Source organism: Podarcis muralis, chromosome 7, assembly GCF_964188315.1.
Source record: "Podarcis muralis chromosome 7, rPodMur119.hap1.1, whole genome shotgun sequence".
In the NCBI taxonomy this organism is placed as follows: Eukaryota; Metazoa; Chordata; class Lepidosauria; order Squamata; family Lacertidae; genus Podarcis; species Podarcis muralis.
In genome coordinates this window covers 25,417,245-25,442,342 of record NC_135661.1, presented here as the reverse complement: position 1 = coordinate 25,442,342, position 25,098 = coordinate 25,417,245, and the positions used below count along the sequence as shown (strand labels likewise).

Below are 25,098 nucleotides of genomic sequence, written 5' to 3'. Positions count from 1 at the left end.
GGGCCGCCTCTCAGCCAAAGCCTACCTCGCAGGCTTGTTGTTGGGTTTAAAGGATGGGGGAGAGAACCAGGAACTCATTGGAGGAAAAGGTGGGACGTAAATGAAAAAGTGAAATGAATTCTGCAGTGATGCCTCTTTCCTCTCTCTCCCCCCCCTCCCATTGATCCGTTTCCCCCCTTTTGCAGGCGGGACGATCCGGGGAGATCGAAGGCGGGCGACCAGGATGCCGAGGCGGAAAGCGACGGCGGCTTCTTCGGCCACCTGGGACGGTGCCGGCAACGGGACCGGAGGCACGCGCAAGCGGTCCACCCTGCCTCGTGGGGCGCCCCCTCCGGGGAAGAAGAAGGCCCGGGACGGAGGGGGCAGCGGCAGCAGCAACGGGGGTGGCGGCAGCAGCGGGGACGAGCAGGACGGGCTGGCGCTGCCGCCTCCCCCCATGGCGGCAGGAGGGGGCAAGAAGCCAGGCAGGGCAGGAGGAGGACGGGGCGCCGGGGAGCAGCCCCCCCAAAACCAGGAGTCTCCGCAGGCTGCCGTGGTGGTCAGCGAGCCGGAACACAGCAAGGAACGCATTGTAAGATATTCCCAAAATTGCTGTTTTTTGCGGGGTGTTCATGCTGATCGCTGGGGGTCTAAGTGGCTCTAGAGGGTGGCTCTGTTTTGGGAGGGAAAGAGGGTCTCTTATCTGGGGAGGTGCCGTGATAGGGGACCTACCTGTTTGGGGGGTTTCCTTGTGTTAGGGGGGAAGGATTAGTAGTTGGGGACCCTCTGATTTGGGGGGTGAGGGGTAAAATACAGTGGTACCTTGGGTTACATACGTTTCAGGTTACAGACATTTCAGGTTACAGACTCCGCTAACCCAGAAATAATACCTTGGGTTAAGAACTTTGCTTCAGGATGAGAACAGAAATCGTGCTCCAGCAGCGTGGCAGCAGCAGGAGGTCCCATTAGCTAAAGTGGTGCTTCAGGTTAAGAACAGTTTCAGGTTAAGAACGGACCTCCGGAATGAATCAAGTTCTTAACCCGAGGTACTACTGTATTTAGAGGTAGGCAGAGCATTGATATTTTGAAAGGGGGGGTTATACCTTGTTTTAGGGAGGAGAGATTAGGAGTTGGCGACCCCCTGTTTAAGGGGAAAGGGTGGATTACGTAGAGATGGGAATATTGGCAGAGGGGGTCTCATTCACTGAGAAGGAAGGAGTGTATTGTGAGTGAAGGGTCTGAGTCTACTTGGAAAGCTGTTTGGGGTGGGGTGGGGGGGGAGAAGGCAGGGACTCCCCTTTTGGGGGCTGGAAATTATAGGGCAGCGTTCCCTAACACGGAATGTTGTTGCATTCCAAACCCCATTAGTCCCAGCCATCAAGGCCATTGGTCAGGTGCTTGGACCCCAGATGTAAGGAGGGCAACAGGTTGAAGACAGATATGGGGCTGCCTCCAATCTTTTGGGGATGGGGGGCGGAAATCGTGGGAGCCTCCCCTATCCTGTTACCATCTCCCTCTTCCTTTGCAGTGGTTGCAGACGAGGGAAGTGGGGTGCTGGTAGATACTTGTGCAGAAATGACAGGCAAAGGCTGTAGCTAGCTCAGGGATAAGAAGATTGTAAGCCAGTGTCAGCCCTACTCCAAGTAGACCCATTGAAATTCATTGATGTGGCTTACTTGGGTTCAGGCAACTGGGACTGCCCCCTTACCTGAGACTTTGGGTCTGAAAAGGCCCCATTCCATTTAAATTGGCCCTAAATTCAGAACAATGAGGACCAGAATCTTGCTTGATTTTTTTAGGGGAAGGGCTGTGGTGTAGTGCGTTGCAAGCCGAAAACCCCAGATACGGTTCCTGCTATCACCCAGGTATGGGTGGAAAGGCTCCCTGGCTGAAATGCTGTGGAGCTGCTGCGAGTCCGTGTCGACAGTACTGAGCTAGGCAGCAGCTCCACAGCATTTCAGTCAGGGAGGACCAGTCCTCTGAATCAGTATAAAGCAGATTCCTAAATTCCTGTGTCTTTGTGGGAAGTGGCATAGCTCAGCGTGAGAGCCCCTGCTTTGCATGCAGAAGGGCGCAGGTCCAATCCCCAACAGCACCTCCAGGTACGAAAAGACACCCTTTTCCTAAAACCCCCAAGAACCACTGCCAGCCAGTGTTGACAACACTGGGCCAGGTGGACAAATGGTTCGAATCCATACAAGCCTCCTTTCTGTATGGCAATGGTCTTGAGTTTCTCAATTTCATCCCCTTGCAGTTTCCATCAGATACAGACTCTGTTCACATTGGAGCAGCAAATTGGCAAGCTTCCTCCTGCCACCCCCAGCCCCCCAAAAAAACACACAGCGTACTTGGAGAACTTGGGGGTGGCGCTAGTTGGCATCTGTTGCTGTTTGCAAACCCCAAAGACGTGGCATGCAGCGATTCAAGATGTTGGGACTGGCATGCCTGTGTTATAAAGCCACTTTTGGGGTGAGGTTCCCTGCCCCCTTGGCTCTGGGAATCCACGTGAGGACACTGATGCTGATGCTTGCCCTCCGCCCGCTAGGAGGGGCTGGAGGCCGACCGCGTGGGGGCCCACCCACCCCCTATCTCTGGGTAAGGGAAGTCCTTCTGCAGAGCAGAGAAGCCCAGCCCCTCCAGACAGCAGGGCCTGTCTGCAAACTCCCACATTCCCCCCCCCCCCTCCTCTGCCTTTTGTCTGCCTCCAGGCCTGCCAAGGCAAGACCGCAGTGGAGGGAGGAGGGAGAATTGGGAGGGGGAAAACAAAAACCAGCGGGCTGTTTCTTGCTTGTTAAAACGGCCGGGCTAATTTAAAAAAAAAAAAAAAAAGTTGCCGCTTTTTGGCTGCTGTTAGTACCAAACTTACTTCCTCATTGCCAGCTGCTGGAAACCCCTGGAAGAGCAGAGCGTTGTTCTTGGGGTTGGAGCCTGTTTGCAGATTTCCCATTATGGGCACCTATGAGGACTAAGGTGGTTGACCAGCCTGATTTATCTCCTGCAGGACTCTTACGATGTTCTTCTGCAGTGTGACGCAGGATGCCTCTGATTGCCAATTGCTGGCAACTGCCGATGGGCAGAGTTTGGGGTCTTCCTTGAGGGTTTCCTTTTGAGTGGCCCCCAAAGGACAGGGTGCTAGACTAAGAGGGGCCCCCTCTGGCCTGATCCAGTCATAGGAACCTTGTTGCTTCTGTTTAGTGTGGACACCCCCTCGGTGTTTACACACAGCTCGATTGTTGGAGGTAGCGATGACCACCAACTGGTGGCTTTGCAAGCAGATTGGGCAAATTCGCAAAGGGCAATGAGACAATTCAAAGTGTTGGTGTTGACCTTTAAAGCCCTAAACGGCCTTGGCTCAGTATACCTGAAGGAGCGTCTCCACCCCAACGTTATGCCCGGACGCTGAGGTCCAGCGTTGAGGGCCTTCTGGTGGTTCCCTCATTGCGAGAAGCAAAGCTACAGGGAACCAGGCAGAGGGCCTTCTCGGTAGTGGCACCTGCCCTGTGGAACGCCCTCCCACCAGATGTCAAAGAGATAAACAACTACCTGGCATTTAGAAGACATCTGAAGGCAGCCCTGTTTAGGGAAGTTTTTAATGTGTGACATTTTAATGTATTTTTAATCTTTGTTGGATGATGCCCAGAGTGGCTGGAGAAACCCAGCCAGATGGGCGGGGTACAAATAATAAATTATTATTATTATTATTATTATTATTATTATTATTATTATTATTATTATTATTCTAACTACAATGGCTATGCTCTGCCCTCTGCAGTCAAAGGCAGCAATGTATCTGAATAATAGTTGCTGAAAACCACAGAACAGGGAGGGCTCTTGTGCTTGGGTCCCAGTAGCGGGTTCCCAAGGGGCACCTGAGGATGCCGGACTACAGGAGCCATTGGCCTGATCCAGCTGGCAGCTCTTCCATTCTTCCGCTGTCAGAGGCAGTTATGCTTCTGAATCGCAAGTAGGGTTGCTCTTATGCTCAGAGCCTGCTTGAGAGCATCTCATAACGGGCATCAGGGCATCCGACTGGGAGAACAGGACGCTACACCGAGATTAAAGGTCAAGTGGTGGCGCTGTGGCCTAAACCATGGGTAGACAAACTAAGGCCCGGGGGCTGGATCCGGCCCAATTGCCTTCTAAATCTGGCCCGCTGATGGTCCAGGAATTGGTGTGTTTTTACATGAGTAGAATGTGTGCTTTTATTTAAAATGCATCTCTGCCTCGCTTCTCGGCCTTTTGGCTAAGATCAAGTGTAGTGTAAAATGCATCTCTGGGTTATTTGTAGGGCATAGGAATTCGTTCATTTCCCTCCCCCAATATAGTCTGGCCCCCCACAAGGTCTGAGGGACAGTGGACTGGCCCCCTGCTGAAAACATTCGCTGACCCCTGGTCTAAACCACTGAGCCTCTTGGGCTTGCCGACCAGAAGGTCAGCGGTTCGAATCCCTGCGACGGGGTGAGCTCCCGTTGCTCTGTCCCAGCTCCTGCCAACCTTGCGGTTCAAAAGCACACCAGTGCAAGTAGATAAATAGGTACTGCTCTGGCGGGGAGGTAAACGGCGTTTCCGTGCGTTCTGGTTTCCATCCCGGTGTCCCATTGCACCAGGAGCGGATTGGTCATGCTGACCACATGACCCGGAAAGGTGCCTGTGGACAAACACCGGCCTGAAAGCGAGATGGGTGCTGCACCCCTTAGTCGCCTTTGACTGGACTTAACCGTCTAGGGGTCCTTTACCTATACACCAAGATTGGCCATTGGCCAGATCCAATGGGGCCCTTCTTACATTCTTAAAACTTTTTTTTTTTTAAGTAAATCCCAGGTTTGCAGGAAGAGCATATGAAATTGTTCACACCCAGTCTGTGTTTCCATAGTCAAGGTTTGGGTCCTGACTTGATTGAGAGAGAGAGCGTTTTATGTTGGGGTTGCATCTAGTCCAGCCTCCTGTTCTCACCGTGGCCAACCAGATGTCTGTGGGAAACCTACAAGCAAAAGATGAGTACAAGGACCCTCTCTCCACCCCCACCCCCTTTGTGGTCTCCAGAAACTCTAATTCAGAAGCGTTGCTGCCTGCAACTGTGAGGCAGAGCATAACCATGGTTGGCTAATAGCCATCAATAGCCCCTTTCTCAGGGAACTTGCCCGGTCTTCTTTTAAAGACATCTGGTTTGGTGGCCGTTGCTGCCTCCTGCAGCAGTGAGTTCCATAGTTGTGCTGCATGAAGAAGTACTTTCTGTTATCCGTCCTGAACCTAGGGTGTTTTGCAGTGTGTCTGCTCAAAAGGAAGTCCTGTTGACTTTAGTCTGGGACCTTTGCATCTAACTGTGGAGGGGAGAGCAGAGCATCACTGGGGAAACCCAGCCAGGTGGGCAGGGTATAAATAATAAAATTATTATTATTATACTGACAGAATGGCACCCACACCCTGCCCTCGCAACCCAGGCACAGCACCTGAAGTCAGCATCGTTTCCTGTCACTCTTTCCTGTTTCTCTTTGTAGTGCCTTCTTTTTTTCTCTCTCTCTTTGCCGTGATCTGAATTGCTTCCATGCACACATTGGTCATAATGCGGTTTGTTGTTGCAAAATTAAGTCTGGGGTGGAGTGGGCTGGTGGGATTGGAACAGGGCTGGATTTAGGTTTGACGAGGCCCTAAGCTACTGAAGGTCATGGGGCCCTTTTATATGTGCAGCTGTCCTGTGTCAACAACAAATTGTTGCTCTTTTTTGTGTTGAATATATGCTATTATCAGCGGTCACCAACGTCCGGCCCAGGGGCTGGATAAGGCCTGAGACCCTCGTTTATCTGGCCTACGGCAACCCCTGTTGCCGCCGCCCGCTCTTACCAGTGCCGTGGGGGGTCGGAGGAGCACCGGAAATAGCTTGTGCACATGTGCAGGGGCCTCCTACGCGTGTGCAGATGCTATTTCCAGTGCGCCTCCGACCCGGAAGTGTTCTGGAAATAGCGTGTGCGCATGCGTACGGGTGCACGCTTCCTCGCCCTCTGCGCGGTTGTCACTGGAGACACCGGCCCAAGGCGAGAAAAGCTTGCTGACCCCTATGCTATATGGTAATTGATGGACCTAATAGGTATCTCAAGGCATTTGCATATGTAGCCATGCAACCCCTGGCGGATTTCAAATGCTGGATCTGATTCTTTCTCTTTTTCTCTCTCACCTTCTCTACCCCTCATAGAAGCTTGAAGGATCCAAGTTCAAAGGGCAGCTTCTGATATTTGGAGCCACCAACTGGGACTTGATTGGCCGTAAGGAAGTGCCTAAGCAGCAAGGTAGGTAGAATGCTACTTTTCCAGATTACAGTGGAACCTCTACTCGCGTACAGAATCCGTTCCAGGGGTCCGTTCGTGAGTCAATCTGGGTCGCTGGGAGAAGCGCCGTTCTGTGCATGTGCAGTGGCAGAAGCCACTTCTGCGCATGCGCAATTGCGGCAAACCTGGTATTTACTTCCGGATTTGCCGCAGTCGCGAGTTGGATTGTTTGCAAGTAGGGGTGGTGGTGAGTCGAGGTTCTACGGTATTTTTAAGGTGGAAAGTTGGGCCTGTGCAATGTTGCTCAAGTTTGTTTTGTTTTGTTTTTGAAAATAATTTTTATTTGGTTTTATAACAATACCAATAAATACCAACATTTAGAGCTTTCTCTGAATCTCTAGACTTCCCTCTATCCCCTCCTATTGTCAACGTTTTCACCTGCATATTATTTCATAGTCAATACAGTGGTACCTCCGGTTATTAACTTAATTCGTTCCAGAGGTCCGTTCTTAAGCCGAAACCATTCTTAACATGAGGCGCGCTTTTACTAATGGCCCCTGCCGCTAGCATCCAGGGGCAAAGTTTGCAGCCAGGAGCATCTACTTCCGGGTTAGCGGGGCTCATAACCCAAAGCGTTCGTAAGGAGGGCAGTACGTAACACCAGGTTCCACTGTATTTTAAATCTGTCCATACTGTCCATAATACTTATTACATTTCAAGTGTTATTAGAATTCTGCTGATGTTTTCATCTGCTTTCTGTGGTCTCCTAACTAAACAAGTTTGTTTTAAGCATGCCTTCTCCATTCCATGGAATTGGGGTACAATTCACACCAGCCCCTTAGGTCTGCATTCAGCATCGTCGTGGGCCTAAGGCTGTTCAAGCGCACACTTCAGAAGGCCAAGGGTGCCCCTGAGCATGTGCAGATTTCAGCTTGTCACACTGCCCATTAACCACGACCCGCTCCGCACAATCTAGGGCAGCCTTCTGAAAACTGGCGCCCTCCAGGTGATTTGGGAACTGTAGTTTCCTCTTCACAGAGCTGTCATTCCCAGCACCTTCAACACGCTGCAGTTCCCAGGAAGTCGCATGTGCATCGGATAGGCTTTAAATGTGGAGTGTGGGTCTGCCCTATGACTCCATCATTAGCTGAGATCCCTGCAAGGGGTTGGACCACATGACCCTTAGGATCTCTTCCAAGTCTGCAATTCTATCCCTGACTACTGGCTATTGCCCCCTGGGGCTGGTAGGAATTGTAGTTTTGTCTGCAGAGCCCCAGACTGGACAAGGCTGATCTAAACACGTTTTATAAGCATTGTTGTCGCAACATGTATTTTCAGGGCTAGGCTGCTCCTGAAATTATTTTCTCGTGGAGCCTCTGTTGCTGAATGGTTGTGTTTTAGTGGGTGGAGTTTCTCTGCCCTATTATTTATCTCTTTTTTATGATGCTGTATTTCTTTCCATTTCTGTTACCATCAGCTGCTCTTCCGTCAAGGCTCTTAGGCCTCATGACAATAGGAAAAACTGATTTTTGATTTGGGTTGGGTTTTCTTCTTCTTTTGAGATGAAAAATATTTAATCATCCAGCACGTTTATAACTTGACTATTGCTTGGTCCTTCTTGGCTAAGGGGAGTTGTGTGAGCACCAGAAAGATAAAGAATGTGAAAAAAGGGTACCAAATATATTTATATATAAAATCTGTAACTCCTGTGCTCAGAGACCTGTACTGAAGGCCTCTACTGATGTCTGAACCACTGAGCCTCTTGGGCTTGCCGATCGGAAGGTCAGCGGTTCAAATCCCCGTGACGGGATGAGCTCCCGTTGCTCTGTCCCTGCTTCTGCCAACCTAGCAGTTTGAAAGCACGGCAGTGCAAGTAGATAAATAGGTACCACTGCGGCAGGAAGGTAAACGGTGTTTCTGTGTGCTCTGGCATTCGTCATGGTGTGCCATTGTGCCAGAAGCAGTTTAGTCCTGCTGGCCACATGACCCGGAAAGCTGTCTGTGGACATACACTGGCTCCCTCAGCCTGAAAGCGAGATGAGTGCCGCACCCCATAGTTGCCTTAGACTGGACTTAACCATCCAGGGGTCCTTTAACTTTTACCTTTTTACTATAGGTCTGTTCCAGCTGAAGGCCTCTACTGATGTTGCTAGGTTTAAAGGTAAAGGGACCCCTGACCATTAGGTCCAGTCACGGATGACTCTGGGGTTGCGGCGCTCATCTTGCTTTATTGGCCGAGGGAGCTGACATACAGCTTCCGGGTCATGTGGCCAGCATGACTAAGCCACTTCTGGCAAACCAGAGCAGCGCACGAAGCCATGCTAAAGAGATGGTACTCTCTCATATCCAGGGGTAATCTACCTGCAAATTCTGGTCCCTGGGATTCTGAAGCGGGGAGATCATTGCTGTTGCTCTCAGGTCCCACTTGCAAGCTTCCCATAATAAGCATCTAGATTTGCAACTGTTAGAACAGGATGCTGTCCAATGGGGGATCTGCTCACTGGCTCATTAAGGCTCGCATTTTAAGCTGCTGGTATGTATCAAAATTCAGATTGAGTGGCGGGGGGGCGGGGGCGGACAGCGTTGCCACCCTGCAGATTTTCCTTATCTCTGGTGCTGACATCTGCCTCCCAGCTCAGACTGTGGTCTCTTTGTTTGGCGTTGGCTTAAAAGACATCTGAGCTCAGGCTGTGATCTCCAGGAAGACAAAAGGCTGTGAGGCAGGGGGGCAGAGAGAGAGAGAAAAAGAAAGAAAAAGAAAGGCAGTCAGAAGGGAGAGGGGTTGCAAAATGTAGACAGGGCAACGGAGCGCATGTTGCGATTGCCGAAGGGCTCGAGGGTCTACTCCTGGCAATTTCCTGTTAGACAAAGAAGTGTGGGAAACAGAGGTCAGACAGACAGACAGACAGACCTGGGAAGGATGCTACCAGCTGCAGCAAATGATGCTGGACCTATGAATCATTTGGCCCGGTCTAGTGGGAGGCAACGCTTTCAACCTCTGACTTGGACGGCAGGTGTAAATGCATGGCATTTGGGTGCCAGCGGAGAAAATTAAGGATTTGCAGCTGGAGGGTGTTTTTAGCCATGGTAGAAATGGAGCAGCCAGCCCTGTAAGGAATGGTTGCAACATTTGGGACTTTTTAGTTGAGTGCAAAAGGGGGGCAGGATCAGCTAGACCTGTCTTTTATTTTTTGTCTGTGTGTAGATTTATTGCGGGTGGCGCTGTGGGTTAAACCACAGAGCCTAGGATTTGTCGATCAGAAGGTCAGCAGTTCAAATCCCCGCGACGGTGTGAGCTCCCATTGCTCGGTCCCTGCTCCTGCCAACCTAGCAGTTCAAAAGCACATCAAACAGCAAGTAGATCAATAGGTCCCATTCCGGCGGGAAGGTAAACGACGTTTTCGTGTGCTGCTCTGGTTCGCCAGAAGCGGCTTTGTCATGCTGGCCACATGACCCAGAAGCTGTCTGCGGACAAACGGCGGCTCCCTTGGCCAATAAAGCAAGATGAGCGCTGCAACCCCAGAGTCGGTCACGACTGGACCTCATGGTCAGGGGTCCCTTTACCTTTACCTAGATTTATTGAGTTTCTTTTTTAAAAAAAGTTTTTCAGTTAATCTAGAGAGTCAGTGTGATGCAGTGGTTGGAGTGTCAATACTAGGACCAATACAGTGGTACCTCGGGTTAAATACACTTCAGGTTACATAAGCTTCAGGTTACAGACTCCGCTAACCCAGAAATAGTACCTCGGGTTAAGAACTTTGCTTCAGGATGAAAACAGAAATCGTGCTCCAGTGGCACGGGCAGCAGCGGGAGGCCCCATTAGCTAAAGTGGTGCTTCACGTTAAGAACAGTTTCAGGTTAAGAACAGACCTCCGGAACGAATTATGTAACTCCCACCCTCCTAAAAAGTAAACTGGGTGAAATTTGGGGCCGGTCACTGCCTCTCAGCCTAACCTACTTCACGGGGTGGTTGTGTGGATTCAGTGAGGAGGAGGAGAACCTTGAGTTCCCCTTGGAGAAGAAAAATGTGGGATATTAATGCAATGGATTCAAATTTGTATTATTTATTTATTTCACAAAATGTACATGCTGCCTGGTTGTGAATAAGAAAAAATAATAATTAAAGTTTGCAAAATGAACAAAACGGTGAGATGATTGGGGGAGAAAAAAAGCCCAGTTAAAAAGAACTGTTTAAAACAGGGGTTAGCAAACTTTTTTCGCAGGGGGCCGGTCCATTTTCCCTCAGACCTTGGGGGGGGGGGGCGGACTATATTTTGAAGAAAAAAATGAATGAATTCCTATGGCCCACAAATAACCCAGAGATGCATTTTAAATAAAAGCACACATTCTACTCATGTAAAAACACCAGGCAGGCCCCACAAATAACCCAGAGATGCATTTTAAATAAAAGGACACATTCTACTCATGTAAAAACACGCTGATTCCTGGACCGTCCGCGGGCCGGATTGAGAAGGTGATTGGGCCAGATCCGGCCCCCGGGCCTTAGTTTGTCCACCCATGATCTTGCTCAATTAAAACCAGGGAGTTCAGAATTGCACGCTTCGCTTGCCCTGCCCTTTTGTCTACCCTTGGTTTAAAACATTCAGGGGAAATAGTTAAAATAAGCAATATTTTCTAGCAATAAGCTAGAAATCCAGATTAAAATGCATGTCAGCATTCTACGTGTCTGCATACGGGCATACTCAAAACAAAAATGTTCTTTACTGGGTGCTGGAAACAACATCGAAGGTGCTCTTCTGATATCGATAGGCAGGGAGTTCCAAAGTGCCACACGAAAAGATGGATTCCTTCCAAATGTGGAATGGGTGTCTTGTAGTAAGGTTCACGCTTACTGCGAAATGATATATAACGAAATGAAAAGGGTGTTTAAAATAACCCCAGAAGCTTTTCTTTTGGGAATTATAGGGACAGAACTACCTAAACTGTACAGAAACTTATTCATGTATGAAACTACAGTGGCAAGAATGTTACTTGCCCCAAAATGGAACGAAGCAGAAGTCCCAGCAAAGGAAGAATGGATACAAAAATTTATGGAATATGGCCAGGGGTCAGCAAACTTTTTCAGTGGGGGTTAGACTATGTTTGGGGTAAAAAACGAACGAATTTCTATGCCCCACAAATAACCCAGAGATGCATTTTAAATAAACGCACACATTCTACTCACGTAAAAAGACGCTGATTCCCGGACCGTTCGCGGGCTGGATTCCAGGTTTTAGTTTGCCTACCCATGGAATATGCAGAAATGGCAAAACTTACCAGAAGAAGAAGAAATCAAGATAACAAACTGTTTATAAAAGAATTAATGAATACCCACAGATAAATTGTAAATAGATAAGAACATTGGTAGGGACGCGGGTGGCGCTGTGGGTTAAACCACAGAGCCTAGGACTTGCCGATCAGAAGGTTGGCGGGGGGAGCTCCCGTTGCTCGGTCCCTGCTCCTGCCAACCTAGCAGTTCGAAAGCACGTCAAAGTGCAAGTAGATAAATAGGTACCGCTCCGGCGGGAAGGTAAACAGTGTTTCCGTGCGCTGCTCTGGTTCGCCAGAAGCGGCTTAGTCATGCTGGCCACATGACCCGGAAGATGTACGCCGGCTCCCTCGGCCAGTAAAGCGAGATGAGCGCTGCAACGCCAGAGTTGTCAGCGACTGGACCTAATGGTCAGGGGTCCCTTTACCTTTACTTAAGAACATTGGTAGGATTATTGTAATAACCTGCAGTTTTATAAGAGTATATATTTACAGTAGATGAATAAATGAGCTAACTAAGTTAATTTGGATATGCAGACGATACTAAAAAAAAATTTAAGGAACTGCAGAAAGAGGGGGAAGGAAGTCAAGTTTTGAAAAGTTAAAATGATTGTAAAATCAGTGATTTGACCAAACTGCGGGAGGCAGTGGAGGACAGAAGTGCCTGGCGTGCTCTGGTCCATGGGGTCACGCAGAGTCGGACACGACTAAACAACAACAAAATCAGTGAAATGTATAAACTTGAAAAGCATAAATAAAATTTCAAAAGACAAATGTTGAATGGGTGTTAGGTGGCATTTGTAGCCAGTTCCATTTCCACAGATCAAAGGGGTCAAGTGGGCATTTATGGGGCAAGGCGATCTCATAGCTTAACTGGTCTCCAAGTAATTAAGGTTTTTATATCCCAAGACTTGTGCAGGTCTCTTGAGCCAGAAGTGGTACAGTATATCCCTGCAAAATCCCTTGCGTTTTTCGTAATTGATATGGTCGGTTTTGCTGCCTTCGTTTTTAGCTTTGTGTCATTTTTCCGATTAAGGTGACAGCATCATAATAGCAGATAAGAACTGTTTGTTATTATTATTAGTCATTATGGTGGGTTGCCTGGTGGAAGATTTGTGCCGTTGGAAATCTGCCTTTTGCACGGAGAGGAGGGGGAACTTCAGGGATGCCTGGTCTCGACAGGACTGCCTCGGCCCACCACCTGTGTTTTTTAATTATTATTTTTAAGCCATTGCCACCTTCCCTTGCAGCCGCCTACAGGAACCTGGGCCAGAATTTGTGGGGCCCCCACAGGTACGGCTCCCTCTCGGGGGTCCAAGTCCGGACGGTGGTCTCTGGGCCATGCGCTGCTCACAGCCTGCTCATCACCACCGAGGGAAAACTTTGGAGCTGGGGTGAGTGTCTTGAATCTCCAGCAGGGTTTACATTTGCTAGTTTGCACCAGGGTGGATTTGATTTAAATCAAATCGACTTAAATCACGATTTAAATCACTAGTCAGTAAGACTTGATTTAAATCATTTTTTTTACAGAAAGACTGATTCTTGCTGGTATCATCTTAATATTTACAACCAGATGAAGGTTTTGTTTTTGGAATAATAAATTGTCAGAGTAGTTTTTACAGTTATATCAAGAATTACTGATTTGGTTATACTATTAGAAATAACATAGACCGATATTTATGAAATGATTGTGAGGTTTAATAAGTTAACTCTTTGTTTGGACAACTTTTATGCTGTACTTCATTGGAAGGAGAAAAATAATCATTTCCTTAATAACAGTTTAAACAATTTATTTAACTAAAACAATAACATTATAGCATATATTTGTTAACTGATGTGGTTAAATGATTTTTTTAAGAACAAAAACTTTGACTGAGTTTTAGCACACATGAAAAACTTAAAACAAATCCTTATTTCCTGATGAATAGCCTTTGGACTATAATGTAACTTAAATAGAAAACTATCTTTAGAAGGGTTTTTTCTCCTAAAGCATTTTATTTAAAAAATCGGATTTAAATTTTAAAAATCGGATTTTTATCCACCCTGGTTTGCACTAGGCTCAGTGCTGCAGTGGTTTGAAAAATGCACGTTCGTAAGTCTCCCGAGTCTTCTGCATTCATATATGTCCTTTGGAGCTAAAACTGGTTGGAGAAAACCCTGCTTGTTGCAAGGGAAGGTTGCTCAGTGGTTAGAGTGGCTGCTTGGCATGCTGAAGGACTCGGGTGCAGACCCCAGCAGCATCACCAGGTAGCTTTGGGAAAGACCTCCCCTCCGCCCAATCTGAACTCCTGGAGGGATACTGCTGCCGGTCAGTGTAGACAACACTAACCCTAGATGAGGCTTTATTCTTTGCAGGCAGAAAGTGCCATGTGATTGCACCTTCTGGGGAAGGAAAGACAAAAACAGTAAAGAAAACAAGTAAACACCATACAATAGATTATAAATAATAATACCTCCGTGACTTCTGGAAAGAGAAGGGATGTATACATAAATAATATTAAGAGTAATACATTTTTGTACGGATGTTATTGTGTTCATGTATTGCATATTTTTGTGAAATCAATAAAAACGTTTTGGGAAACAAAACCCCCCCAAAGAACCCAGTGGCATCTCCAGGGCTAGAATCTTCCTTTATTTTTTGTGGGATCCAGCAGCTCTGCGACACAGTGTCTGCTTTGCGTCCTGAGAGTTCAAGGTTCAAATCCCAGCATCTCCAGGGAAAAGTGGGAAAGAGCCCCGTCCGAAATCCTGGAGAGCTGCTGCCAGTCAGTGTGGGCAGCGCTGAGCTAGATGGAGGGCAAAGTTCCAATTTTGAGAAAACACAAAATTCACCGCTTGCTGGGCTCCCGATTCTGCAATAGCTACTGCTGCTTTTTAAAAGCAAGTTGCACACCTGTAATCTGTCATTGTGTATGTGTGTGTGCCTAACTCTCTAGGGCGTAACGACAAAGGGCAGCTGGGCCATGGGGACACCAAGCGCGTGGATGCCCCAAAGGCCATCGAAGTGCTCTGCAGCGAAACCGTCGTCTCGGCAGCTTGCGGCCGCAACCACACGCTAGCCCTGACAGGTAGGAGAGGTTCTGTCCAATCTGTGTGTCCGTGCGTGCTTTTACCTTCCACCGTGCCCTGCTATTGGCTGAGCTGCTCTGATGTTACGGAATGCTCATTGACTGAGCTGCTCTGATGTCACGGAATGCTCACCAGGCATGCTCACTCAGAGGGAAAGCAGCTAGGAGGAGAACGTTACGGTGGGGAAACAGCTGTTCTGATGAGAGGCACAGAGTTGGGTTTGGGAGAGGGAAGTCTTGGACGGGGCCTAGGAATCAGAGGTGCCGTCGGCAGGTGTGGAATCCATAGCTCAGTGGCAGAACACCTGCTTGGCATGCAGAAGGTCTATGGTTCAATCCCCAGGGGTGTATCCTGGTAGGGCTCTTGCCCGAATCCCTGGGAGCTGCTGCCAGTCAGTGTAGGAGGCACTGAGCGCAATGCACCCAATGTTCTGAATTGATATAAGGCAGTTTCCTATCTTCATGTGCTGCTTTATTCAGAACGATAAGGACTGGAAACTTGCTGTGTTTTCAAGTAAAGGACCATGGTTCGCAATGGGGGGGGGGGAGAGCATGTGCTTTGCATCCAGAACGTTCCAGGTTCAATCCAGGCAGCAGAGCTGGGAAACTCACCTGTCTGATGATCCCAGGAGAGTCACAGCTGCCAGTCAGGGTCGCCAATCCTGAGGTCGGCTGACCCATAGTCTGACATAGGCAGTTTTCCTTTGCTGCTGTTTTGAAAGGGCCACACAGTCAAAAGCAGTGGGTGTTTAAGGAGATAACAGAAATCACTGGGTTAAAGCTGACAGAAAGTCCAGAGCGTAGCATTATTACCAATTTACGATGGGGTGGGAGGTTCGCAGGCTGTGAAGGATTTGCTCACAAATTTATTGACAGCTGCACAAATTATGATAGCTAGGAAATGGAAGGGGCAAGCAGAATGGAAGAATGGTATAAAGAGGTGTGGGATATAGCTATTAAGGATGAATTAACATGTGCCATTAAGGTAAAACGGGGAATATGCAGGAGAAATGATTTTGAGATGTGGAAAGTGTTTGTAGAATTTGTACTTTTAAAACAGAAAGGGGTCAAACCATTGCAAGAGGTGTTGAAATTTTGGGAGGTTGGATAGTTACAGTGGAATGGTCTCGGGGGTGAGGTGCACATTTTTATTCTTATTTATTTATGATTTTTACTTTGTCAAAATAAAATAAATAAAGCAAGCAGTGGGGCGAGGGAGGGCTTTGGCTGTGGGTCTCTGTAGCATGGTGTGAAAGCGGAAAGTAGTTTGTCCAACCTTTCTGTTTCAGAGAGCGGTTCTGTATTTGCCTTTGGAGAGAACAAGATGGGTCAGTTGGGCCTGGGCAATCAGACTGACGCCGTTCCCAGCCCCACACAGGTAGGCAGAGGGACTGCATCCTTATTGTTTATTTATTATTATTTATTGAATTTATATACCGCCCTATAAAAAAGGTAAAGGGACCCCTGACCATTAGGTCCAGTCATGGCCGACTCTGGGGTTGCGGCGCTCATCTCGCTTTATTGGCCGAGGGAGCCGGCGTACAGCTTCCAGGTCATGTGGCCAGCATGACTAAGCTGCTTCTGGCAAACCAGAGAAGCTCACGGAAACGCCGTTTATCTTCCCGCTGGAGCGGTACCTATTTATCTACTTGCACTTTGACATGCTTTCGAACTGCTAGGTTGGCAGGAGCAGGGAGCTCACCCCGTCACGGGATTCAAACTGCCGACCTCCTGATCAGCAAGTCGTAGGCTCTGTGGTTTAACCTACAGCGCCACCCGTGTCCCTTATACTGCCCTATACCCAGGTGGATTTCTTACAAATGTGGAATTATTGCTGTGGCACCTTTAATAGTACCAGTTCCACCAATCAGAGCAACCGACGTACAGTGTGCGGACCTAATGAATTGCAAGACAGACATACCTGTAAGCTAGGAATGTGACCCTTTGGAGAGGTTTTTTGAGGGTCTGCATGTATTTCAGCCTTTTCTAACCCCCCCCCCCCTTTTTTTATAGATCATGTACAACGGGCAGCCGATTACAAAGGTGGCGTGTGGGGCCGAGTTCAGCATGGCAATGGACTGCAAAGGGAACTTGTATTCTTTTGGATGCCCCGAATATGGACAGCTGGGTACACCGTTAATTTCCTCCGCATTTTGGTGGTGTAAGGGGAGGGGGGACCGGGAGAGGGGAGCCTTCCCCTTCCTTGTTGTGTCCGTTCTATTGGTTCCCTTAGTCTCTCTCTCTCCGCCCCCCCAAAAAAAAATAGGGCACAATTCCGATGGAAAGTTCATCGCCCGAGCCCAGAGGATAGAGTATGACTGCGAGCTGGTTCCCCGCCGTGTCGCCATCTTCATCGAGAAGACGAAAGATGGCCAGATCCTGCCGGTGCCAAACGTTGTGGTGAGGGACGTTGCTTGCGGGGCAAATCATACGGTAAGACTTGGTCATCCTCTGCGGCCAATGAGAGTTGTCGTCCTAAGCGCTTGGGAGTCCGGAAAACTGCACTGGGTGCAGACAGGGTGGATTCAATTTTAAATCAAATCGATTTAAATCACGATTTAAGTCAGTAGGACTTGATTCAAATCATTTTTTAACAGACTCATTCCTGCTGGTATCATCTTAATATTTACAACCAGAGGAAAGTTTCATTTTGGGAATAATAAATTTTCAGAGTACAGTGCTGTCAAAATAACAGTCCTTTATACAACAGCTGCAGTATTAACGGCTTCCATTTGTATCGACACATTAAATGATTTATAAACTTACAGGTGAAGCATTCAAACTACCGTATTTTTCCCCCTATAGGACGCACTTTTTCTCCTCCAAAAATGAAGGGGAAATGTGTGTGTGTCCTGTGGGGCGAATGCAAGCTTTCGCTGAAGCCTGGAGAGCGAGAGGGGTCAGTGCGCACCGACCCCTCTTGCTCTCCAGGCTTCAGGAAGCTATCCCCCCCAGCCCGGCAAGCTCCGGGAGCGATGGCGAGGTTGCGCGCAACTTTGCCATCGCTCTGGGACCCATTCTGGGGGCTGAGGTCGGGGGAAGCTCGGGCTTCCCCAGCCCTGCAAGCTCCGAGAGCGATGGCAAAGCTGTTACCTGCATGCCGAAGAGTTGCCTGCATGCCGAAGCCTGGGCGCGCTGAGCTCAGCGCGCCCAGGCTTCAAGCTTCGCACAGCTCTCCACAAGCCGTGGGAGCCCAGCGCTGGGCTCCCATGGCTTGCGGAGAGTTGCCTGCATGCCGAAGCCTTGGCGCGCTGAGCTCAGCGCGCTCAGGCTTCAAGCTTCGCGCAGCTCTCCGCAAGCGTGGGAGCCCGCACTGGGCTCCCATGGCTTGCGGAGAGCTGCCTGTTCTGGGGTCTGGGGAAGCTCGGGCTTCCCCAGCCCCGCGCCTGGGGGCAAAATATTTCCCCCCCCCCCTTTATTTCCCCCCCAAAAAGCTAGGTGCGCCTTATGGGCCGGTGCGTCCTATGGGGTGAAAAATACGGTATATCCTTGTTCTTCCTGTGTGTGGCAATTATTCTGTCTGTGATGTTCCTTTCTGTCCTTGCAAAATATTATGTCTATCTTTTCCCAGTTGCTGCTGTTCTCCGTAATGCCTTGGGCGGAGCTGATATCCCTTTGTCGTTTCAGAAATATCTCCATTGCTCCATTCCATGCTTCATTCATTGTTTTGCAACTTCAACAGCAGCTGCAAAAATCACCCTGTCCCGATAAATACCCTGTTTTTGCCAATTTTCTCCCGGCCTGGAAAAGAAGGCTGATCTGTTGAGCTTCAAATAACTCAATAATGAACCTTATCAACTTCCTTGGCAAGCTCGCAGGTTCCTTTCAATTCCTCACCTGCTTTCTTCCTCCAGCTCGTCTTGGACTCTCAGAAACGTGTCTTCTCCTGGGGTTTCGGGGGCTACGGCCGCCTGGGCCACGCCGAGCAGAGGGACGAGATGGTGCCCCGACTAGTGAAGCTTTTCGACTTCCCCGGCCGTGGGGCGGCGCAGATCTACGCAGGCTACACCTGCTCCTTCGCCATTAGCGAAACAGGTAAGCTGCAGGCCTTGCCAGATTTCAGACTGCAAAGCCCATCTGCAGATGCCTCTTTCCTGGGAGGGCATTGCACAACTAGGGGGCCACCACCGAGAAGGCCCCGTCATTAGATGTATGCACACTATTTGCAAAAAAAGGAAAAGATTATTGCACAGCTTTTGCTGGAGGTGTGTGTTGGTTTAAGACTGCCAGGGAGACCCAACTATGTTGTTGTAGTAGTAGTAATGGTAGTAGTAGTAATAATAATAATAATAATAATAATAATAATAATAAAAAAAAATTAATAATTTACTGTTTATACCCCGCCCATCTGGCTGAGTTTCCCCAGCCACTCTGGGAGGCTTCCAATCAAGTGTTAAAAACAATACAGCATTAAATATTAAAACTTCCCTAAACAGGGCTGCCTTCAGTTGTCTTTTAAAGTTAAGATAGCTGCTTATTTCCTTCACATCTGAAGGGAGAGCATTCCACAGGGCGGCCACCACTACCGAGAAGGCCCTCTTTCTGGTTCCCTGTAACCTCGCAATAAGGGAACTGCCAGAAGGCCCTCGGCGCTGGATCTCAGTGTCTGGGCTGAACGATGGAGGTGGAGACGCTCCTTGAAGGTATACAGGACCGAGGCCGTTTAGGGCTTTAAAGGTCAGCACCAACACTTTGAATTGTGCTCGGAAACGTACTGGGAGCCAATGCAGATATCTCAAGACCGGTGTTATATGGTCTCGGTGGCCGCTCCCAGTCACCAGTCTAGCTGCCGCATTCTGGATTATTTGCAGTTTCCGGGTCACCTTCAAAGGTAGCCCCACGAAGAGCGCATTGCAGTAGTCCAATGTGCCATGTATATTAACTGTAAGGCTCAATAACCCCCTCTTGTTCTCCTTTCTAAAGGAGGCCTGTTTTTCTGGGGAGCCACAAACACCTCCCGGGAGTCCACAATGTACCCCAAAACTGTGCAGGATCTATGCGGCTGGAAAATCCGCAGTCTGGCTTGTGGGTAAGAAGTTGTGATTTTATATGAGAGAGAGAGAGAAAAGGTGCCTTTTAAAAACAACAACAACAAGCTGTCTCACCCAGAGTCAACCTTGATTTCCCCCACCCCAGACGCCAGGGTTTTCTAACAGGACTGACCATCTGTGTTCACCATGCAACGAAATTCTCTTCAGGGCTAGAAACTTGAGAAGTTTCACTTTGACCGCAATAGCTTTAGTGCCCTCAAGCCCTCTCCTTTTCTCCATTTATAAATTCGCTCCCTCTCTTCTTCTGTTGATATGCGCAAAGGGGCATAGAGGTGCCTTTCTAATGGCCTCTAATGGAAGCTATTACAAAGAGCCATCTCCTTTTGCATAATGATATATTATTATTATTTTGAGCTGATGGCTGAATCTGTTTGGGGTTCAGTCACCTCCTCTCTTTTTGCTAATTGTCACTTTCAAGAGAGTGGTTTTCTCTTCTGATAGGCCTCTAAAATCTGCTTCTGTTATTTTTGGTCTCAAGATCCCCCTGCTAATGGGCTTAACCTCCTGCAGACGGTGGTGCGCTTGGAAAATGAAGGCATCTCAGCCATTTAGCAACGGGAAAAGAAGATTATCGGGAAACGAGAGGCTTCCTTCTAAGCAAGCAAGCACTGAGGGGCAGTTTGTAAGGGGGCAGGTGTCCATCCAGAAAAAAGTTGTTTCCATCTGCTTTAAAGGGATCTATATCGTGCCTCTTTTCCTGCTAAATTGCAACCAAGGTGGTTTTATATAAAATGGTGTGCTGCTGTGGGATAGCGGTCAGGCCCAAACTTCCACTCAAACCCCATGGAATCATGCTTTCGCAGCCTAATCTGCATTGCAGGGTTCTTGTGATGGGTAAAATTGGGTGTGGCATGGCAGTGGTCAAACAAAAAGCAGGCCAGATGGAAATCAGATGGTTAGAGCATCTTTGTGACATGAAGAATGGGTTCAGTCCCCAGCGTCTCCCAGAAAGGTTTCCTGTTTGAAACTCTGGGAACACATAATTCTTATTATTCAAAAAGTGAATTCCTATTCACGTGGAGGAAGTTTAAAAGGCCGTTAACTTGGGTCTAAACAAGCTTCCAAAAGAACATGGCAGCCATGAAAGAGAAAAATAAAAGAACGGAAAGGGCAGTTGAAGTACCGAGGGAGAAATCACCTAAGAAATTGTTTAATAATAATATATGAAGTGATATGAAAAAATAATAAATAAAAAATCAAAGCATATAATAGAGAACTGAATTAATAAATATAAAATAATTTTAATGTAATACTTTGATCGTTTTAATTGCTATGCAATAAATTAAAGGTCTCCTGCCAACCTAGCAGTTCGAAAGCACATTAAAGTGCAAGTAGATAAATAGGTACCGCTCCGGCAGGAAGGTAAACGGCGTTTCCGTGTGCTGCTCTGGTTTGCCAGAAGCAGCTTAGTCATGCTGGCCACATGACCCGGAAGCTGTACGCCAGCTCCCTCAGCCAATAAAGCGAGATGAGCTCCGCAACCCCAGAGTCGGCCATGACTGGACCTAATGGTCAGGGGTCCCTTTACCCTTTATTTAAAATAAAGGTACCTAACAAATTCAAAATACATTCTGATTTTAATTTTTAAAATGTGTATGTCGCAATATACAGGGTGGTTCATAATGAAGTATACAGTTTGCATTTATACTTTATACTTCGTTATGAATCGCCATATACAGTCATACCTCGTGTTGCGTCCGCTTCAGGTTACGTGTTTTCATGTTGCGTCCCGCGGCAACCCGGAAGTACCGGGACGGGTTACTTCCAGGTTTCGCCGCATGCACAGGAGCACTAAATCGCGCAGATGCGGCACTTCAGCTTGCGTCAGTTCCATGTTACGGACAGGCCTCTGGAACGGATCCCGTCCGTAACACAAGGTTCCACTGTGTGTGTGTGTGTGTGTGTGTGTGTGTGTGTGTGTGTGCCCCGCTTAAAAATCAGATTGCACCCCCTGTGGGACATGTGCCCCACGTTGGGAACCATGGGTATCGACAGTACTGAGCTGGATGATGCAGGACAAGGCAGCTTCCTATGCCTCTAGGAATATAACCATTGTTATTTGCAGCCACCTTCCCTTCAAGGGAATATTATTATTATTATTATTATTATTATTATTATTATTATTAATAATAATAATAAATTTTATTTATGCCTCACCCTCCCCAGCCAGAGGGACCAGGGCGGCTAACACCAGTAAAATTACAAAACATAATTGGGGGGGGGGGTAAACCAATTTAAAATACAGGTTAAAATGCAATTTAAAATGAAGCCTCATTTTAAAAGTAGCCGATAAATTAAGACCATAAGGGGAGGGAAACATAAGGGTCAGACAGAGTCCAAACCAAAGGCCAGGTGGAACAGCTCTGTCTTGCAGGCCCTGCGGAAAGACTTCAAGTCCCGCAGGGCCCTAGTCCCTTGTCACAGAGCGTTCCACCAAGTCGGGGCCAGTACTGAAAAGGCCCTGGCCTAGTTGAGACCAATCTAACCACCTAGTGACCTGGGACCTCCAAAGTGTTGTCATTTGTGGACCTTAAGGTCCTCTGCAGGGCATATCAGGAGAGGTGATCCCGTAGGTACGTGGGTCCTAGGCCGCAAGCCTCTGTCCATTTCTGGGGAGAGTGTTGCCATCACGCCCTGCTTGTGGGCTTCCCCCAGTGGGCACTTGGTTGGCTGCTGCAAGAACGGGATGTTGGGCTAGAAAACACCACTTGCCTGATCCAATCTGACTGAGCTCTTGACTACGTGCTTCTCCCCACAAACCTCTTGTATCCTCACAAGAACCCTGCGAGTCAGGCTAGGCCTCGGGTCACCCACTGAGCTTTGCAGATGAACCTGTGTGTTGTTGTCCCCCACACCCCTCATCTGACACTATTCCACCTGTGGGCAGGGGGTGGTGGACCTCTTTGGCCCTCCAGATCATCCCTGACCATTGGACACATTTGCTCGGGCCGATGGGAGTTGTGGTTCGGCGGTGTCCAGGGAGCCAAAGTTTTCCGTCCCCCTGCCTGTATTCAATATACAGTGGGACCTCGGTTTTTGAACGTCATCCATTTCAGAAGACTTCTGAAATGTTTGAAAACAGGATCAATGGGCAGTCGGCAAAAAGATGGGGGGGGAAGCACGCCTTGGAAGCTGTTCAACTTCCAAGGCGTGTTTGAAAACGGAAGCAATTACTTCCGGGTTTTCAGCCAAATTGTTTGGCTTCCGAGGTGCTCTAAAACCAAGGTTCCACTTCTACCAGTGTTCAGTGCACCCACAGTTAAATCCCACTGCAAGCTTTCGCACAGTGCTTTAAAAGGTCCAGATCCAGGTTTGTACGACTGTCCTTTTTGTTGTGGGATGAAGATATTCCGTCTAACAGGGAGCCACTGCAGATAAGGCAGTGCTGCTTCTTGGTAACCGCTTCTTCCACCTTCCGGAGGCAGAGGAGCCTGTTGCGAGGTGTGGGCCCCTGGGTCTACCCAAGCTGGCAAGCACATCCAGGTTGAGAAGGGGGCCCCGCTTCAGCATTTGTGGGGTGGGGGCTCTGGGGCTCTCCAAAACAGTAACCTCCTTTGTGTACCTGTTTCCAGGAAGAGCAGTATAATAGTGGCTGCAGATGAGAGCACAATCAGTTGGGGCCCGTCTCCGACCTTTGGAGAACTGGTAAGGAGGGCAGACGCAGCTGCTGCGAAAGGCCCACATCTGGGGGAGGGAAGAAGGAAGGAAGGCTTTTCCATTGCCGCTTGGTTTGGCCAGGTGAGGACTTTCCTCTCGATCCCATCGACTCCAGAGGAGGTGACAACGAGAGCTTGGGCTTGAGCAATCGATTCCTCTTTCCCAGGGAACTCTGGGAATTGCAGCTCTGGGAGGGGAATAGCGGGGTCTGCCAACAATACCTTTAACAAACTACAGCTCCCATGATGCTTTGGGAGGAAAGCCATGGCTGTTCAAAGTGAATTGTAATACTTTCGCTGTATGCTGTGAAAGGCTCTCTCAACACGAGAGATAGAGGCCCCAAGCTGGAAAATGGTGCAATTTACAGCTTTTTAGCAACCGATTAAGCATCGTGCATGTAAAAACATGGCTTACACTCATCCAGCTACCAATTTCTCACACATACAAGTTATTATGATTTATTACATTCTTAGCTCTCCCTTCTTCCAAGGGAGCTCTCAAACGTGTGAATACAAATGTCATAAAAAACAGTTTGAAAATTCCCAAATCGCCTGCTTTCAAAGCTGACCCTTTCAGGGGCAAGTCTTTGGACCATCAAATACCTAGATTAATGTTGCGTCAAGCCGGCAGCACAGTGTGGCCTTCGGTTAATTATCCTCCTAGTGGCGCAGAAATAAAGCTGCTAGCACATTTGCAAAGCTAAGCAGGGTCCGACACGGTTTCAGATTGGATGGGGAACCACATGCTGAGGTTCCTTCATTGCAGGGGGTGCGGGTTGGCCCACAGGCTCCCTTGCAGATCTACAATTGCAGGAATTGAATTCCTTCATTGCAGGGGGTGCGGGATGGCCCACAGGGTCCCTTGCAGATCTACAATTCTGCTTTACTATATTCCCTTGCAAAAGTTGGCCTGCACCTCTTGCCAATGATGCAAAAGCCATTTTTGGAAAGCCCTGCTAAGAGGGTCTGCTGTGCACACCGAAGTTCCAAGGTTCAATCTCCAGCATTTTCCTGGCAGATAAGGCGTATCAGTGGCTACTAGCCACGGGGGCTATGCTCTTCCTCTGAACCCCAGTTGTTGGAGGCCGCAGGAGGGGGAGTATCGCTCTTGCACTCAAATTCTGCTTGCAAGTTTCCCACAGGCATCTGAGATCTGCTGGACTAGATGGGCCTGATCCAGCACTCGTCTTACGTCCTTGTTTCCAGGTAGAGCAGGCAATGTCCTCTGCCTGAAATCCAGGAGGGAGCCGCTGCCAATCATTGCAGGCATTATTGAGCTATATGGACCAAAGGTCTGCTCCCAATGTTTGTGTTTAAATCAGCTCTTAATTTATGGGGACTAGAAGCTTCAAGTGGGCTGTGGCTCAGTGGTAGAGCATCTGCTTTGCATGCAGAAGTAATAATAATAATAATTTACTATTTATACCCTGCCCATCTGGCTGGGTTTCCCCAGCCACTCTGGGCAGCTCCCAACAGAATATTAAAAACACGATAAAACATCAAACATTAAAAACTTCCCTAAACAGGGCTGACTTCAGGTGTCTTCTATAAGTCAGATAGTTGTTTATTTCCTTGACATCTGACGGGAGGGTGCCACTACCGAGAAGGCCCTCTGCCTGGTTCCCTGTAACCTCACTTCTTGCAGGGAGGAAACCGCCAAAAGGCCCTCGGAACTGGACCTCAGTGTCCGGGCTGAGCAATGGGGGTGGAGACACTCCTTCAGGTATACAGGGCCAAGGCCATTTAGGGCTTTCAAGGTCAGCACCAACACTTTGAATTGTGCTCAGAAGCTTCCAGGTTCAGTCTCCCGAGA

General features: G+C 48.5%; 1 protein-coding gene across 6 annotated transcripts in view; it reads left to right on the top strand.

Moving 5' to 3' along the window:
- RCC2 (regulator of chromosome condensation 2) overlaps positions 1-25,098 on the top strand; it is a 34,092-nt gene that overhangs the window by 4,950 nt on the left and 4,044 nt on the right. For 4 of the 6 annotated variants that reach the window (XM_028740627.2, XM_028740623.2, XM_028740626.2 and 1 more), the window contains exons 2-11: positions 186-571; positions 6,170-6,263; positions 12,761-12,904; positions 14,447-14,578; positions 15,868-15,956; positions 16,592-16,706; positions 16,845-17,011; positions 18,433-18,613; positions 19,502-19,607; positions 23,202-23,367. In XM_028740627.2, the coding sequence (XP_028596460.2) occupies positions 224-571; positions 6,170-6,263; positions 12,761-12,904; positions 14,447-14,578; positions 15,868-15,956; positions 16,592-16,706; positions 16,845-17,011; positions 18,433-18,613; positions 19,502-19,607; positions 23,202-23,367 (1,542 nt within the window). In that variant the 5' untranslated portion in view covers positions 186-223. The remainder of the gene's footprint in view (positions 1-185; positions 572-6,169; positions 6,264-12,760; positions 12,905-14,446; positions 14,579-15,867; positions 15,957-16,591; positions 16,707-16,844; positions 17,012-18,432; positions 18,614-19,501; positions 19,608-23,201; positions 23,368-25,098) is intronic. The other 2 variants (XM_028740624.2, XM_028740628.2) reach the window with 2 other exon arrangements.